General features: G+C 42.3%; 4 protein-coding genes across 4 annotated transcripts; 3 read left to right on the top strand and 1 right to left on the bottom strand.

Moving 5' to 3' along the window:
* The first annotated feature begins 6,163 nt into the window (after window positions 1-6,163).
* LOC128708738 (homeotic protein female sterile) lies at window positions 6,164-10,091 on the top strand. The gene is made up of 3 exons (XM_053803722.1): window positions 6,164-8,012; window positions 8,809-9,047; window positions 9,678-10,091. Exons 1-3 carry the CDS (start codon window positions 6,164-6,166, stop codon window positions 10,089-10,091), a joined length of 2,502 nt encoding a protein of 833 aa, XP_053659697.1.
* Window positions 10,092-13,499: 3,408 nt separating this feature from the next.
* LOC128712720 (dehydrodolichyl diphosphate synthase complex subunit nus1-like) lies at window positions 13,500-14,397 on the top strand. Its single transcript, XM_053807600.1, has 2 exons — window positions 13,500-13,845; window positions 13,925-14,397. Exons 1-2 carry the CDS (start codon window positions 13,500-13,502, stop codon window positions 14,395-14,397), a joined length of 819 nt encoding a protein of 272 aa, XP_053663575.1.
* Window positions 14,398-15,132: 735 nt separating this feature from the next.
* LOC128711701 (carbonic anhydrase 7-like) lies at window positions 15,133-15,985 on the top strand. The gene is made up of 2 exons (XM_053806587.1): window positions 15,133-15,294; window positions 15,359-15,985. The coding sequence occupies exons 1-2, from the start codon at window positions 15,142-15,144 to the stop codon at window positions 15,983-15,985; spliced, it is 780 nt and encodes a 259-aa protein (XP_053662562.1). The 5' UTR covers window positions 15,133-15,141.
* Window positions 15,986-16,519: 534 nt separating this feature from the next.
* Window positions 16,520-19,017, bottom strand: LOC128719396 (IWS1-like protein). Its single transcript, XM_053813024.1, has 5 exons — window positions 17,918-19,017; window positions 17,497-17,857; window positions 16,926-17,215; window positions 16,734-16,848; window positions 16,520-16,642 (listed from the first exon to the last, which is right to left on the bottom strand). The coding sequence occupies exons 1-5, from the start codon at window positions 19,015-19,017 to the stop codon at window positions 16,520-16,522; spliced, it is 1,989 nt and encodes a 662-aa protein (XP_053668999.1).
* Between the last annotated feature and the right edge of the window lie 280 nt (window positions 19,018-19,297).

Genomic DNA, 19,297 nt, shown 5'->3' on the forward strand with positions numbered 1-19,297 from the left:
GTTCTGTGACAGGAACGTGTTACAAGTGTGTCACCTGCCATTCAGCTGTACCAAGGCTATTGTAGGAGACAAGGTTGAATATTAACGATTTTCCGCAAAATTCTTCTTCCAATAATTTGGCATTGGTGGGTGTGGGGTCATTCAGCAAAGTCATGGTCAGCAAAGATTGGCTTTGCTTGCTTCGGTTCTGTGACAGGAACGTGTTACAAGTGTGTCACCTGCCATTCAGCTGTACCAAGGCTATTGTAGGAGACAAGGTTGAATATTAACGATTTTCCGCAAAATTCTTCTTCCAATAATTTGGCATTGGTGGGTGTGGGGTCATTCAGCAAAGTCATGGTCAGCAAAGATTGGCTTTGCTTGCTTCGGTTCTGTGACAGGAACGTGTTACAAGTGTGTCACCTGCCATTCAGCTGTACCAAGGCTATTGTAGGAGACAAGGTTGAATATTAACGATTTTCCGCAAAATTCTTCTTCCAATAATTTGGCATTGGTGGGTGTGGGGTCATACGTTTAAAACTACAGCTAAAGCGATGAAAGCCTATAGGCAGTGTATCGTTTGAGAAGGGGGAATGAAATTATTATTCTATTATTCTATAAAAACTATTTCATTTATGCCTTTCCACTACTCAGTTAACTCTGGATGTAAATGATACAGGAGAGGAACGAAAGAATAGGCGAACAAACGAAAAACAGACAGGATCAAACACGAATTGTAAGGAGACAGTAAAGTTCGAGATATGGCCAGCACAGTATAAAAGCGGTGGGATGTCCGAACGAAAGTTAGTTATCGCTCCGATCTCCGACGAGGAAGACCTTCTGCTAGTTATCGTTCAACACTTCGACAAGAAAATCCTTCTGCTAGTAATCGTGTAGTAGGGAAGCAAATTTGTCTGGTACCTAACTCCCAGCAATTGGAATGAAAAAAAAAAGGACCAACTTCGGTTGGACACTCCTAAAGTAGCAACTTTGCATTCACCAATAGCGTTAACAAGATAAACCGTCCAAAACGGACATTCTCTTTTATATTTCATTAGTTATTATCATTCCTTCCAATTAAAACGCGAAATTTTGTGTAAATGTACAATAAGAAAAACATAGAAATGATTAATTTTAATCGGACAGAGAAACACCGTTGCAATTCAAATGGCCACCCTGCGGAACAAATCCATCATCCTATCTTGCTTTGACAGATTTAATTGTTAGTAAGGCCGAGCGGGAAAGTATGATGATTTTTCCCGCAGGCCAGTGTTCCAATTCTGAGGGATGTTGCAGGCTGTCAAACGCACCTTCTAGTTTTTCGTCTTCTTGCTTGTCAAAATACTCTACATTCCACTACCTTGTCTCCTACAATAGCCTTGAGCTGTACAAAAAATATTAACACATCTCCTTATTCTGCACGGTCTTCCGAGAACACCAACCAGAGATGCACACATGTTTAACAAAAGAGAGAATAGTCTACGAATAGGAGTACATATGAGAGAAGAGAGCAAATCGGTCGCTCTTTTTGTATTTTTTTGTGTCGCTTCAGGTTATCTTCGTTTTTCGTTTGGTTAAAAAAAAGTTGAAGCGTAGCTTGTGCAGTGTATGTCACTGTAGGATAAGATCGAAAGAAACGATGAAAGAAATATGCGATTACCATCGGGAACGACCGGGTTCCTTCGGTTTTTTCGCAAAAATAGTTCCACCAACTTCGCTTAGTTAAACGAAATTCTAACTACTGCTCGAACGATTTTTGAGTTCCGTGAGATGCTTTTTGCTAGGTGGGTTGCCAGGAGGGGATCTCGGCCATGTTTTCGTGCACGAAAAGACGCCCGATAAAACTGCATGATTACTTGCTTGGGTTGAAACTCCAAACAAATGTGAAGGAGCGTCCAGACTGTAACAATAACATATGCTCAAATGGTCTTCGAGCAGAAAAATTTGGCGTTTCTGGCAACCAAATTGACAGCAAATTGCGTTTTATGATGATTTGGCAACACTGAACGGACCGTAACAAGTGTGGACGCAAAATCTCTCGCATAGCATATCAAGTTTCTAATTTATTGCTAAAATGTGTCTTTTCCACACCCAGACCATGAAAAAAAAGTTGAAATCAGTGCTTATTTGAATCACCGATGTTTAAAACTTGCTTCTATTGCAAAACAATTCGAATGTGCCAAATTCGAGCTTATGTTATGGTACGGATTCAACATTTCGCTATTCTGTTTTTGTTGCGCATAACAAGTATAACACAACAAAATGTTGTTATGTATAACTGTTATTGTCAACAGTCTGGACGCTCCTTAAAGGGCATGCGGTGCATGGACGCAGTTGCCCGTATAACCGACATTGTACTGATTTAATTACTTGAGCATTTTTTATTTGAAAAAAAAAATCACTGATGAAATTGTTATGCCTATTTCAAATGAGAAATAAAAATATTATCCTTAAAGTTGCCTCCACACGGACCGCGGCCGCCGCGTATAACTTTGGTTGTTAATTTTGAACTTCGGCACGGCTCGGCTCAGCTCGGTTTGGGTCGGCTTTCAAATCTTCCGCGGCAGGTTGTCAAATCTCCGCGCCTAACTGTCAAACAGGCGCTCCGCGGAAACGCAGCTTTGTTGAACATTGACAAATCTGCGGCACTGCAGGCACTGCGATAGATTTAACAGCCGAGTGCTGCGAACTGGTATATAAATTCGCGGTACCACGGCGGCCGCGGTCCGTGTGGAGGCGACCTAATAATAATAATCCGGCATGGCATGATCAGGCGCGACATTTTGACAGCGTTCTTTCGCGGACGCGCGTTTTTCAACTGTCGTCTGAACGCCACTTACAGCCAAACTACACACACAGTTTAACAGCAGGCATCGCTATAATCTTTGGTTCCCAGACAGTCCAATCCGTGTCTGGACAAACCGCGTCAAACGGCTCGATATCATCCGTTGAAATGGCTTTGACGTTGAGTTTGTTGATGTTTTATATTCATTATTCATTGGTACTCCGAATTAGTAAAAGTTTGGTGCAATCTACTCTTTAAACATTTATTGTGTAAATTTACACGGTACCGGGATCGGATGGGATAGAATGATCCCTGATCGCAGGTGGAATGGTTGGCCGGGGTGAGGTGGTGGGGGGGGGGGGGGGGGGGGGGGGTGGGAGAGAGCTATTTCCATCGATGAACGATGATCCCGGATCGCTAGGGATCACAATCCCCATACAAGGCATCACCTTTTCCATGCAACGATGATCCCGGATCGCTAGGGATCACAATCCCCATACAAGGCATCACTTTTTCCATGCAACGATGATCCCGGATCGCTAGGGATCACATTCCCCATACAAGGCATCACCTTTTCAATGCAACGATGATCCCAGATCGCTAGGGATCAAAAGCGCTACTCAACAGTGATCCCGGATAATTTGATCCCATATTATAGGATTGGATCAGATTTTTCATGCCTGGATCGGATCGGATCAACCGATCCACCTCTAACTTCTCATCACTAAATCTGAGCCTTACGCTGTTCAAACTACACGTACCAAACCGCGTCAGATCGCATCAGACAGATTTTTGTATGGGATTGACAACAGGCGCAGGCTGTGCCATAATCTGACGACTTGTCAAACTATATGTGTAGTTTGGCTGTATGTGTAGTTTGTAGGACAGCTAAATGCAGAAATCAACTGGATAATATAACTATATTGGATCAACATTACAGTACGTGTTGTCCGTGCTTCTCAAACAACCGAGGTCGACCATCTCAAAACGCGTCTCCCAGGGCTCATCTGTACTCTTCCGAGCAAACCAAATTACGTTTAATTTAACTGACTGAGTAACTAAAAAATAAGTGGCACAAAGAAAATTTTCAGAGCGGCCAAACGTGCGCCTAATTTTCTTGCGTTTTCTGAATGTACGTGGGCCGTCATCGTGTTGGGCCTTTAGAGTTCGTGCTGTAGAGTGTGCAAAAAGGGATTTCTTTCCTCCATTGCCCATAACTCCGCTATAAAAAGGAATCCGATTTTCGTTTTACTTTCTTCTATTGGGTCCGTTCTTCAGCAACTCCCATACGTGTATTCATACAGGAGACTAGATGATTAAGGCGAAAGCTAAGTCTTATAATTAAAAATTAAAGTGAAAACAGGAGAGGGAAAATTTAGTCGTCCGGGTAATTCGGATTGGCACACAACTTCCGGCTCCACCACTATTGCACACCATATAAAAGGAAATACGAACAAAAGAGGTAACCTTCGCTCACCGGAAAGCTACGCCAGCTGCAAGTAACGAACTGCGCGGGTTTTATTTTACGTTACTTCCGTTCTTCCTTCCGGCATTCGTATCATCTGCTGGCCCATCGCTTCCAGTGTCTGAATTCTGCAGTCAAGATCTTCTACCAGGTCAGTAAACTGTGTTGTCCCTATCCTCAAAAACCTTGTTCATGTGTTCCTGTATATTAATTTTGAAATACATTTCATACTTGATATTACTTTTAACGTGTCAAAATTAATTCCTTTCCTCGTGGAGGGTTGTTCTTTTCCTTCTGCAAGTAATTTGCAAGCTCAATTCTCTCAATGCCCATGGTCCCGAAGTAATGCTGCGTTTGAAATCATAGATTCAGATATGCAAGCTTCATTATTTTGTTGGCATTTGTGTTGGACGCTGTTATTTTTTCACGGAAAATGCGGATACCATCATTGGATCCTCTTTCTCCCCCAAGACCTGGACAAAGACAAGGTTCTTTGAACTGTTTTTGCACATGGTGTTTTAGGTTAGGTTTTGCGCTGTGGGTCTTGCCGTTGGTGGGTAATCAAAAAGGGGAAATGTGAGGCGCAGGTAGGGTCCTCCTGCCCTATTCCCCTAAGGTGCCTGTCTCGAACATAAAGGAATATTTTATTTGAGTCTGTAGGTGCTTTAACGCATCAAACAAGAACAAGATTGTGAGATTTCATTCCTCTATATGAGAGAATGAGACAAATATTATAGTATTCCACACTTACACAAAAGCTACACGCCACAGCTACACTTACACAAAAGAGGTGCGTAAATATGGCTTGCTAATAGAAACTTCACCGCCAATGAAGAATGAGCTTACGCACACCATTATAGTAGTCTGATGTATGTATTCATTTTCTAGGTACACACTTATCCAAACGCCTCTGTGAATTTTACAAACATGCACACACACTAACATGTCTTACGCTCATTCATGTGTGTGAAGGCGTTCCCATGAATATGTCGGCAAAAGATGTCCCAAGATTTAGCCAATTGCTTCACGTCCGGCATGATTGTGCTGGACAGGATTCTTCTTCCATTGCCTTGCATTGGGTTTGAGTATATTTTTCCATATATTATAAAAAAGTATGTTGTATGCTTTAGGGACGTTGAAACGGTTTGAACAAGGTGGACAATTGGTTACCGGTAGAACTCTTTCGTAACTGTGGAGGCATGTGTTTAAATTTCTTTCTTGATATTAGTGCTGGGAAAAATGAAATCTCTATAGGGATTTAAATCTTCAAATCGCTTTTCATCGCATTCCATCGAATACCAGTGGGAAAAGTTGCGCGGGAGATAAATCCAACCATGTTTAATATCACGGTTATGGAACACAACTAAATTGCAATAGTAAAGAATTTTCGCGTGTAGTCATTTTTGTTAGTAGTAACTTTTACTAATTTACAAACAATCATTGTATTATTCCAATATTGTAGCATTATTGGACAGAGAGAGAAAGAATAAATTATAAAATTTTTAATAAGTCAAGAATGTAAAGAAATATTTAAAATAAATGTTAAACATACCAAAAATGGCCTGATGCATTATCCTGATTGCATTATCTAAAAAAAGTATGTTTATCAGAAACACATGTGCTATATGTATTCAAGGAAAGACTAAACTCATCACTAATAATAACTATGACCGAATAATGTAACTCTATAGCATGTCGAAAAATGGGCATTAATTTTATTTTTTGTGTGAATATTCTCCTGAGCATATCATATTTATATTTTCGAATATCTTGATATTTCTGAAAAAGCATATGACGACTGTACTTTCAGGAGTCTATCATTATAAAGAAACGATTAATTTCTCTTGTTTAAACTCATTGTAATTATGTTGCTTTTTTATCTCTTTGTGTGTTTGTCGCTGCACAGTCCGAATCTATTTTACGCAACCCCTGCCATGGTGATGGATGCCCAACCCTCGCCGCAGAATGTCGGCCGAGAATTTGTCCGCCAATACTATACGCTACTGAATAAAGCGCCCGATTTCCTGCATCGCTTCTACAACAGTTCGTCGAGCTTTGTGCATGGAGGACTGGACGCGAAAAGTCAGGATGCAACACTCGTCATCGGACAGAAGCAGATTCAAAATAAAATCCAGCAGCTAAACTTCCGTGACTGCCATGCCAAGATAAGCCAAGTGGATTCACAAGCAACACTTGGCAATGGAGTGGTGGTACAGGTCACCGGAGAGTTGTCCAACGATGGTCAACCCATGCGACGCTTCACGCAGACGTTTGTGTTGGCCGCACAATCGCCGAAAAAGTACTACGTGCACAATGACATCTTTCGCTATCAGGATGTTTACTCGGATGACGAAATGGACGAAGCGTGTGACCGTGCAAACGGTGGGACGGACGAGGATGGGCTACATCCGCTTGGTACAGACGGTACCGATCCCGCTGCTTTGGTCGTCGGTGAGACGCAGTTGGGGACCGGACCTGGCACCACTACCAATGCAACTACCGGATTGGTGGGTGTCGGTGTACATGGACATCCGACTCAACCGGGCCAACCACCTGTGCTAGGGTCGCAAAACGCTCCGCAAGCACTGTACTATCCATCGAATGTAATCAGCTCATCTGGTGCTGGTTTGCTACCGGGTGTAACTACATATGGTGCACCACCATCAGGCGCTCAAAATCAACCAGCTTCCCAGCAGCAACCAACGCATCAGCCGACCCAACAGCAAGCTCCCCAGCAGCAGCTGAACGGACTGCATGAAAGCCTGTTAAAGAATGTGGGTACACCTGAGGGTGCCACGGCGGCTGCCGTCGCCGCAGTACTACTCTCTTCGTCCACCGATCCGCAGGGGTTGAAGTCGAAGATTGACCAAACGCCAATGGGTGTACCTGCTCATCTGCTCCCAGGTCAGCAGCAGCAACAACATCAATCTCAAATTAATCAAACTCAACCACCAACCACCAATCAACTCGGCCTAGTTCAGTCGCAACAGCAGTTACCGCTGCAACAGGCACCGCAGTCCCAGCAGCAACAACCGAACCGTCATCAACTATCCGCATTAAACGATACAGACTCTGTTTCGCTAGCTTTAGGTGAACCAACGGTTACTGCAACGGGTGGTGTCGGTTCTGCCTCTCATGCGGAGGTGCTCTCTTCCAACGATCTGGACAAAAAGCAGCAGCAGCATAAATCCCATCAGCAGCACTCTCATTCACAGCAGTTGCATCAGAAGCAGCAGATTGGTTCCGGCAATGTTGGTTTCGGTAAACCGCAACAACAGCAGCCTGTATCACTTGAACCAAAAACATACGCCAACCTTGTCAAATCGGGTGTAAGCTCTTGTGCACCGTTGAGTTTTGCCTCCGCTATACAAGCATCGCTGAGCTCATTGAACTCATCTCAACAGTCTTCGCAATCTGGCGGTCAGCAGCAACAATCGCAACAGCAGCAGCAGCAGTCGCATCAACAGCAACACCAGAGTTACAGTTCCAATTCGGGTAGTAACAGGCAGCAACAACAGCAGCGGGACATTCTATCGCCCACACCCGTGGGCGGTGTTAACCAGAACACTTCGACTAACGGTGGTGTGGGTAATAAATATGGTTCCGACAGACAGGATGATCGAGGCACGCTCGGCAACGGTGGCATGTCCCAACAACGATCTCAGCAGCAGCGCTCAATTCGTAGCAATGGCACCAGTAGTAACTCAATGGGAGGTGGCGGTCTACGACAACAGGACAACCGACAGTCATCTTATTCGAGGCAAAACTACAATGATAGTGATGGTACGTTTCAGTTTTGCTACATGTGTGTTTGTATATCCGATCTGTTCCTATACTCCACCAAAATCTTGCTGATGTAGCATTCCCGTCACAATCCTCTATTTCTGCCCCTACCGTTTCCAAAGCGTTCAATGTGCCTTTCCGCTCGTATTGAATACAGACAGTCCCCGAGATACGCTATTATAGCGAACCGCTATAACCCGGGAAAAATCCGCGTATCTCGAATTTCCGCGTAAGTCTAATCCGGGAGTAAAATCGGTTTAACTTCTAAGTTGCATAGTTGACTTCCTTCTCTGCAGTTGATTTATTCAGCAAACCATCAAATCATCAAACTATTTTTTGATAGTATACATTAAAATAAACTAAAGACAAATGTTTTATATGATAAAAAAAATATTTTAGACCAATTTTACACCTTTTTTGCTTAGATTTTATGCTATATGCTAACTGGGCTGTCAAATTTCTAAAAACCGCGTATAAGATGAACCGATTATCTCGGGGACTGAATGTACAGTCTTTTCCTGAGTTACGCGAATCATGCGTGCCAGAGAAATTCGCGTAACTCGAATTGCCTTTATAGTATCGTTTGTATTTAGTATTCAGTGAGCGATTTCAGCTTTTAATATCAAAATGTAACGTAATGAAATTTTAAATTTTACAAATACAAACTTCAATTCTACTTGCAAAATTACACCAATTGTCAAAATTTTTGGATTCGCGTAACCTGGTCGCATAACTCGGGAAAAGACTCTAGTTATAAAAAAAATATAACTTTTTAATATTATTACTACTCTTTCAGACCGCCGCCAGGGATCATCGTCGCAATTTGGCGATAATCATCAATTGTTCCTTGGTAATATACCGCACCACGCCACAGAGGAAGAATTGAAAACGCTGTTCAGCAAATTCGGCACCGTTGTAGATCTTCGCATTATGTCAAAATCGGTGCAAAAAATGCCAGGTGTGCGTACACCGCCACACTATGGTTTCATCACGTACGAAGATCCGGCATCGGTTCAGAACTGTCTTGCTAATATGGTAATTTGCAGTGATTTGTACTATAGATACACCAAATATACGATAAACATTAACACATTCAAACATTAACATTAAATTAATATGTTATGTACACACAGCACATATAATGAAATAGCTAAGAAGAATTATTGCTTCCATCACAGAGTTAAAGTGATGATTTGGTAACACTGAACGGACAACAACAGTGCTGACAACACTGTGGAGTGTTTTTGTGTGCAACAAGTGTGGACGCAAAACCTCTCGCATAGCATAAGTTTCTAATTTATTGCTAAAATGTGTCTTTTCCACACCCAGACCATGAAAAATAAGTTTAAATCAGTGCTTATTTGAATCGCCAATGTTTAAAACTTGCTTCTATTGCAAAACAATTCGAATGTGCCAAATTCGAGCTTATGTTATGGTACGGATTCAACATTTCGCTATTCTATATTCTTCGCATAACAAGTATAACACAACAAAATGTTGTTATGTATAACTGTTATGGTCTACAGTCTGGACGCTTCTTAACACAACAAAATGTTGTTATGTATAACTGTTATTGTCTACAGTCTGGACGCTCGTTTAGAAGCAAACCAGTTATTAGGTTAGAACGTGCTTCTAATTGTTTTTTGTTTTGTTTGTATTTTACAGCCACTCTATTTTCCCGAAAATTCACCAGACGGGCATAAACTGAATGTTGAGGAGAAGAAAACAAGAGTTCGTGGGCCAGGCGATGGTAGTGGCCGAATGAACAGCGGTGGTGGAGGTGGAATAGGCAACTCCAACTCAAATGGTCCCCGCTCCGGTGGTGCTGGTTCCGGTCAGTCCCGAGCACCAGGTGGACAGGGTGGCGTATCCTCGAACAGGGGTAGTGGTGGAGGTGGTGGTGCTACGGGCCAACGTAGTCTAGGTGGTAACGTCGGTGGAGGCGGCAACGGTGGAAATCGCGGCAACAGTGGTAGCTACGGTCAGCGCTCCGATCGAGGAAACAATGTAGGTAACAGCCAACGTTCTGTGGGAAACACAAATGGTATCAGTAACCGTGGTTTCGGATCAGGGTACTAAAAGCTATGCGAGATTTACATCGCCCCGTTCAAAAACTACGTTAATGCATGAGCATTAGTGGTGAAAACATTGAGCGAGGAAATTATCAACTGAATAGAAGGGAAAACAGAAATTATTTTGGTATTGGTACCAACGATTCGGATTTCATCAGACAAATCTGTATCGCTGGAACCACCAAAATGAAATCCTAAGGTTCCAACAAAAAAAGAGCAAGTGCTTGGGGTTATTAATTAAACTGAGGAATTCGTTAAGGTACGCTAGTGTAGAAGAAATGAACAGGACAAAGAAACCCAATGAGTATCGTTCCCTGTTTAAATTTTGCTTGGGGGAAAACATTATGACCATTTAGATCTAACAAACATCAATGATACTAACATACAAGAACATACAACAAGAAATAGCAGTTCTTATCTTCTTCCCATTTTTCTTCTGGCGACGTAATGATCCCCTAAATTACATCTGTCATATATTAGTATATGTACTAGGTTAATTATTTCACCGTGTAGCTAGACGGCATGGCCCCCATCACCTTCATACAAAAAAGAGGAATGTTTTGTGCGCGGACTTAATTTGGAAATTCATTCATAATTCATTCGCTGAACGCGTTGAAACACTAAACGAACGCTATAACTGCTTCGTTGAAGTAACATCGTGCTATAATTGCTTCATTAAAAATGCGACAATTTGTTGTAGTGCATAGGATGCAAACAAGTTTCGCCAGACCTGAGAAACTGTAGATCTGAAACTGGTCGCTACTTACAAAGAGAGACAGAGGAGAGGGTCAGAACTGACATAGACTAGTAGCAGACAACCTTAGGTCGCCTGCACACGGACCGCAGCCGCCGCGGTATAACTTGTATGCCACTTCGACGGTGCTCGGCTATCAAATCTCCGCGCCTGGCTGTCAACCAGCCGCTCGCAACGCAGCTTTGCCGGAAACGCAGTTTTGCACAAGACGAACAACTCTGCGGAACAGAAAGCGCGGAAGAATTGACAGACTGCCGCGAAAGATTTGAATGCCGGCCCAAACCGAGCTGAACCGAGCAGAAGTTCAATATTGACTACGAAAGTTATGCGCGTTTTCCGCGGTACCGCGGCCCGTGTGGAGTTGGCCTTAGGATACTAATGCATCCAATACGCAATGATCCTCATTTTCTAATTTCCCGGACAACCCATTAAATTCCAAAACAAACCGTCGTTTCCAGTTGATGCGATCATACGAAATAGCACACAACACAAAATGTAAGAGCTATGAAACTATAATTATTAATAGTTCCGATATGCACGACAAACAAACAGGGAACAGGGTAGAGAAACGTGAGACAGCGAGAAAGAGAGAGATAGGGAGAGAGAGAGAATAACAGTAAGATAAACTATGCTAAAAAATAAATGTCAAATAATATTATCAGCGAGCGAACAAATAGATGGCCGTTCGTTCTAACGAGCGCCTGAGCTCCGGTATGCTATGACATAGGCAGTACCGGCTTTTTCTAGGAAAAAGTTAATTATACTAATGCTGGATCTGCACTTATATACATAAAAAGACAAGCGAAAACACTACACAATCACCCATCAAAAAATGCTTTGAGATTGCCCCGGGATGGAGCTGTAATGCGTACGCGTGTGTGAATGTGTATGTGAGTGTACGGTTCATTGCATTTTTATGATGATGCTTAGAACGCTGAAAAAAGAACTCGATTGAATGCAGCGGTATTCCAGTTCTCGCACAGGAGTACATCGTTGCATCTAATACAAGGTCACAGATAAACAGAAAGGTTCAGAGAAGCTCTAGGAATACAAGGAAATACCATGCAACTTTTCTTTAAATTCTACTTTCTGTAAGCGTAACAGTGTAAAATAAAAACCTAAAACATAAAAAACTAAGGGAAACTGCCCCGCGCACTGGATAAATTAACAAAAGAAAAGGCATACAACATAATTCTATTTAATTTTCTTTTTTTTTGCAACATAGTGAGCAAGATAGCGAAAGAAGATTCTAAGCAACACTCGATAGAAAATTATCTCGATACTTAACTTTAAGTTAACGCAGACTAAACATGAAAATAGTTTGAATCAAGTATAGTAGTGTCAGTGAACATTAAGTTATAAATGTGTTTTTTATACTATGCTAGTATTTCGCCTTTGCGGTTAAGCGAATAAACGATGGGATTAATAGTAATACATGCGGATTTGAGAAGTGTCTGTATTTATTCCTTGTATTTGTACATGTTCTGTAAACGATGGACAAATTTCCTTCAGTTCAAATGCCGGTAATGCCTTTTCCCTGTATAGGCATTACTTTTCTAATATAGTTGTATTATTGCTGATAGGTCGGCATGTACGTGTAACTTGTCGTTCGCTACAAAAGCGACTATTTTTGGAAAACCTTACCAATATGTATTTTCTATCTCACACGGATCTTCGAACAGAATGGTAGGTTGTAGTGCAATAAATAAATGTTATTCGCTCACATTGTATAGTAACATATACATATCTTTCTACTGCTTCACTGAAAGGAAAGTTTTGGGGTCCCAACCAGAGTTGGTTCCTAGTTTTATTAACCTTCCTACTAGCTGGAAGTTTGCTCCCAGACAACTTTTGACTTCCCTACTACGCAATACTTTTCGATTAAGATTAATACTGTTTCGCGATAGAGAACTTCCTCGTTGGAGTGCGGAACGATAACTGATCTCGTTATTGGTACCGTTTTTATACCATTTTGTTGGGACCATCTGTTGCCTCGCTCGCAACCAAGATTTTCCGTGAAACACAATGGTTTCGTAATCCCTGTCCTAGCTTTACCGATTCTCTAGTTTTCGGTTTACCTATGAACAAGGAACTCATTGTTCTCGTCTTGCCCTAACAAACTTTCCAATTATCGGTTTGTTTAGTACAATCTAATCTTCCTAGGAGGCGCTTTCTCGTGTCCTAGCTAAACCGGGCGCTCTGGCCACCACAAAAGCATATGTTTAACAGTCAGCATAGTTACACGGTAAACGTAATAACATTTGTACGCAATTTACCTTATTGAAGCATCGGTTCCATTCCATGATCTGTTTGTTTCAGAAATGTTTGATATGGATTCGCAGTATGCACCTACAATTCGAATTCATTATCATTAACTATTCAAGGTGTTATTTTCTTTAATTTTTTCATGATGTACGCAAAGTACTTTTTAAAGGCATACGCTGTTGCATACTGCCGTTGATTTTAATTTAAAGCCAAGGAATGTTTCGGATGTCAACAATATTTACTTCTTCTTCTAATGTGTTTGTCCACCCGTGTAGCGAGTGCACTCGCTGAATTCAACATTCAGCTGTCAACATTGTTGTGGAAAAATATACAAGAACCGTGTCAGGTGCGAGGTTGAAAAAAGATCTACGTTGTGGCAGCTACAGCAGCCTCGAAATGAAAACACACGAATTGAACAAACTAAATACACCAAATCTTATAGTGAGTGCACTCTGGTTGCTGCTTCACAGCGTCTTCTCCTGGACGGAGTATTTATTGCGGTATTTACGACGTAGCCGGAAAGCCATTCAACGCATCCAGCCACTAGGAACAGCTGTAGAATCATACCGCATGAAACAATCGCAGCAGTACGTGAAGACGCAGCTTCAGGCGGTATCTAAAATTCCAACGCATCTTGTGGTGCTACTAGGACCTGAACAACCTCACTATTTACGACTATCGCAGTTCATTTACTGGTCGTATGCAGCCGGTATTGCGTACGTTAGTTTTTATGATCACAATGGTAAGATGTTGTTCTGTTTGTAGTTGTACCTAATAGTAACTAAACCTTAATTTAACATACAATGGTTTTGTTATTCTAGGTACCATTAAACGTAATAACGAACAGATCAAACGATGTGTAAGCGAATTACCATTAGAAGATAAACTTCATATCCGATGGTCGGATCAAGACCGCGAATCGATTAATACGAACCAAGTATCGTCAAATGAGCGATGTACGCTTGTGAGCTTTCTTTCCCCTGAGGACGGTAAACAGGGCCTGGTTAGTCTGAGCCGCTCGATTGGTCAATCAGTACGGCGTCGTGATCTGTTTCCTTCCGATGTAAGCATCGAATTCTTGGAAAGTCGGCTGCAAGCATCGTCCGGCTACGTGCCTGATCCGGATTTGGCCGTTTACTTTGGTGAAGTATGTTCCACGTATGGGCTGTTGCCGTGGCAGATACGGCTCACAGAATTTCTGCCACTTGAGTGGCGACTGGAGGACAGCAACGAACACCATTTCGTCGATTGTTTGCTTCGGTTCGCCAAGTGTGAGCAACGTTTGGGAACATAGATGAAGAATTCGAATGCAATTGCAGCTGATATAGAGAAGAATATAAAGCCATACCATTGTAAGACAACTAGTAGCGCGGAAGTATAAACAGATGTAACTGTAATAGACAAATGTTTTAAAAGTTATATTTTTAAAACAATGTAATTGCATTTAAAATTAAGCATATTGTTTCTGTAGTGTTGACAGAGATAATAAATAATCACGTGCAAAACTAGCGTTCTAAACATTTTTTCCATAAGTTATGATGTCATCCCGAAATATTGTTTTACTTATTTTTAAATATAGTTTTATTTACCGGGTGTGTGGGAGATTAGAGGGGTGATTATAAAATGATAATTCTCTAGTCGATTTTCTCTTTGTCTAACTCCTAGGACATACTTTTGCAAAAGATTCTTATTTATCATATAATCTCATGTATGCTAAGGGACAATAATAAACTTTCTTCTATTTACATTACGATGCCCAGACTTTAAACCAAATTTGCATAATTTAAATTTTGCAAACATTTACTTTATCTGGTGAACTGAACTATTTTCGTTTAGTAAATAATTCACCCCACAAGAAACATGTACAATTTATTGAATTTTAAATGTGTATACCGCGTAGATCACACGGTCACGCTCACACTGTTTTTGGGGAGGACGAATAAATCGATAGCTCTTGTATTGATTTTCGATAAATCGTCTGGTTAGGATTACTGTGTAGGAATGAATTATCCTGTTTCTCCACAGTGTACCGTTGACAATGCAACGGATATTATCAAGAGCTGTACAGAGTCCCGTGTGTCTTATGCAAAACCAGGCGCAGATCGTAGACGATGCCGCGCCATTACATTTTATCGGTCATTGGGAAGATCGGGGTATAGCTACCCTTACTAATAGCGGACAGTCCGCTGTGGTTAGTAAGATTCGAGTGCTATTCTCCGGACTGATAGTTACATAGTCTTGATTATTTGCTTCAGGTGAAACTCAGCGATCGACCTTACCAACCGTTTCTGGTGGGTGGCCCTCTCAGCGGCGTGTACGTGTTTGAGCAACTGCACTTCCATTGGGGGCCGGACGATACCGTAGGGTGTGAACATCTGCTCGATGGACATGCCCACTCGATGGAGGCACACTTTGTTCACTATAATGCACGCTACGGTAGTTTCGATGAGGCATTGGATAAAGATGATGGATTAGTCGTGGCCGCATTTCTTTTCGATGCGCATAACAATGGAACTGACTGGATGCCACTTCAACCAATCGTACGCGCTCTCGCCCGAATTCAAATCCCGGGAACTACATCATCAGTCCCATCAGATTGCCTTCGCTGGTTGACTGGATTAGTGCTTGATCGGCATTACTATACGTATCACGGATCTACGACGACCTCGCCATATCAAGAGTGCGTAACCTGGCTTGTGTACAACACGCCAGTTTTTATTTCATCGCACCAGACGAATGCGTTCCGCCGTTTATTGCAGAAGCTTCCCGGTGCTGCTCTTGCACCAATCACGAGCAACTTTCGTCCTGTGCAATCGCCGCCTAATGCTTTCGGATTATTGTTTGTACGCAACAGTGCATCAATTATGCGATCCAAATTGTAAGCAAATTGTAAATCAAACCAAACCAATGCTTGCGCTGTTTTCTCGTGCTCTTAAACACCGGTTTTGTACGTTTTTATTGTCGCTTCAAATAATGATGGATGTGAACAGGGTTCGGTAATATTGCTAAACCGGTAAAGTAAATAAAATTAGATTGAAAAGACGAAAGGATTCCTTGGCGCTCGCTGTTTCCCTAAATTGTCAATGCGTGGGCTTCATGTAAATAATTCGCAGGCATTCTTCCAAACGTATTTCTAACAACCCGCGACAATAGAGATAGCTCTGATTTTGCTATCCCTTGGAAGCTTTGCGCTTCAACATTAATCGAGCGTAAGGGGTGTAGTGAACGCCATATTTTTGTATATGTTTGTAAAAATTGTGTACGATAAAATCAAATTATAGATTATAAATCGCAGAAATCAATTCAATACAACATATGTCGAATGAAAGCATAAGTAGTTGAAATTCATGTAACGCGTGCTGTCAGCGCTGATTATGTTATGTATAAAAATTTGCAACAGCAATCGTAACCCTGGCCTAAAGCGCCATTTTACGCCCTTCGATGGAAATGTCTACCGCTCGACGCGTAGAGTTCAGTCTCTTTTGATCGATGAATTTCTTAAGATGTTTTTCGTAACGGTTCAGCTTCTTCTTAGGAATCTACAATCAAAACACAAAAAAGATATTAATAGTTATACTGTTCTTTAAGCGTAAATGAGAGAAATAACTCGCAAAAACAAAAAAAACTTACACTGCTCATATCGACATCGATTTTCGATTTTGGTCGAACGATGTACTCTTTGTCGGATGGCATCGGAACTCTAGCACGCTGCACCCAGCCTTTATCCCCCGGTCGAAGAGCCCCTCTGCGAATTAATAAGACGATTTCTAAATCGCGTTCTAAAACCAAAAAGGTTTGATTCATCTCTGGTCTTCAACTTACTTTTCGGCTTCGGTGAACGGCAAGCCCTTCTGGTTCTTGCTTGTCGAAGCAGATGAATCTGGGGATGGTTTGCGTTTGCGTGGCATGTGCTGCAGATCCCGCTGCTGGCGTTCTTCGCGCGACATTGCCTTGAAGTCAGTGCTAAGGTTAAAGATTGGACGAGACCAATCATTTATCAATCGACCGGCTCGTTCACGGTTGGCCTTCGTTTCGTTCGGGTGTTTGTACAAGTACATAACCGCTTTTCCAATTCCAGACTGTTTCAAGTATGACTTGTCGATGGTAGGAAACTAATGGAAGAAAGCAAAGGAATTAGAAGCGCGCTTATTTTTTTCTTTATTGTTGTCAATAAGCGCATCACGGTATCTTTTCCCCCTCTCAATTCATTCAGGATTTCAACTAGACCGTAAATTTTGGCTGTGTCTGGACTCCAGCGCATCCATGGCTACATTTTTAACTCATCACGTTTAACTTACATGATTTGTATAGATAATTAACAGTTAGACGGAATTATTACACCTACAGTTTTTAAATGATAAATATTCTGGCAAAGGTTCAGAAAAATACCTACATCTGATAGCAGCTTGAGAATACTCTCTCGAATCTGCAAGCACGGTAGTGCTTTGTTGGGCAGTGGTGCAATCCAGTCGGTCAACACGTTCAATACGTTGTGTTCGAGGAATGCCAGCTGCAAGTCCTTTTTGATAAGCTGCGACATAACATACTTCAGCATAGCGATTTTTTTCGTGGCCGGTTTGCTTTCCAAGTTTAATTGCCGATCTTGTTCAGCCGCCTGGCGCATCCGCTGTAACAACTGCGCAATCAGATCGTCATTGTCATTGATCAAGTCAATATCGTTACGTTTGCGGCGTCGCGACTTTTCTTCCTTTTTACGCGCCATCATAATGTCAAAATCTGACATAAACTGCCCCCTGGTATATGGTAAAGAATAGTTTTAATGATTACCAATAATCGATAACGCTTCTGCTTACCTTTCTGAACCATCATCTTTGATGCCATCATCATCGGAATCAATGATGGCCTGTTTGTTCGCCTTGTGCGAAGGTTCTGCATCATCTGCAACAGAACTAACTTCATCTGGATCGTCTTGTCTTTTATCGTCGTTTCGGGTGCCGACTTCTTCGTCGTTATCTTCATCATCGGAATCTATGATACGTTTTGGTTGCTTAATGTGTTTTCCACCGCCGGAATTACTCGGACCGGCAGCACTTTCCCCTTCGCTGCGATTTCCGCCTCCCGTTGCCATGGATGGACTCTTGCTGCGGGATACAGAACGCGAGCTATCGCGGCTTTGACTGCGACTAACGCTACGGCTCACGCTACGACTAACGCTTCGGCTTCCGGATTTGGATTTAGAGGAACGTGAGCGTGAGCTCGATGCAGTTCCGGAGCGCGAACGGGCTCGTGAACGAGACCGGGAACGAGAACGTGAACGAGAACCGGAACTGGAACGAGAAGCTGATCCGGAACGAGAGCGAGATCTTGAACCAGAACCCGAACGGGAACGAGATCGTGAACGCGATTGCGAACGTGAGTGGGAGCGTGAACGAGAACGGGAGCGAGAACGAGATCCTGAACCAGAACGAGATCGCGAACGCGACGGCGTTCGGACGCGCCGGCTGCCACTTCGATGCGATGAATTGCGACTTCCGGAGCGGCTGCGGCTGCGACTAACGCTAGACGTGCTACGATTACGCGAACGTGTCCGACGACTGTGGCGTGATGTGCTGCGACTTTTTCGTGAATTGGCTTCACTAACTTCTGATCCGCTACGTTCCCTGCCATGGTGATCATGGTCTTGTTGCGATGTGTGGCTATGGCGAGAAATGCTACGGCTGCGCATCAAACCAGTCGACGGAATTTTATCCTCGACATTGGTACTGGATTCCTTGTTATCTTCTTGACATGCTTGTTTGTTTCCATCACATTCGCTATTATCTGTTTCGTTTAGTTTTGAATCTGCGCAAACATCGACATCGATAGCGTTGGGTTCGGTATTCTTTGAATCGAAATCGTTCGGTTGCAAATTGTCAGCCGAATTCTCGGCGACTGACTCTCCGTTTGCTTCCATGATGAGAAACTAACGCAACGTCAGATGATTTTTAACGTTTTCCCGCCCAAGTGCAACTGTGGAGAAAAAAATAGTATGAGTGAGCAACCAATGTCCATTTCCTTTTCATACGGCTCCACAACTTTGACAAATGTTGATTGTGCTAGCACGTACTGACAGGATAGTTTATGATTGTTGCAAAGCAGGATATTCTTCCCTCCTGAATACAGAGACGAAGCGTTTCAGCAAAAATGGCTATCACGGTTTCTATTATATACGATATGAATAGTATTGCAAAACA

Source organism: Anopheles marshallii, chromosome X (assembly GCF_943734725.1).
Source record: "Anopheles marshallii chromosome X, idAnoMarsDA_429_01, whole genome shotgun sequence".
Lineage (NCBI taxonomy): Eukaryota > Metazoa > Arthropoda > Insecta > Diptera > Culicidae > Anopheles > Anopheles marshallii.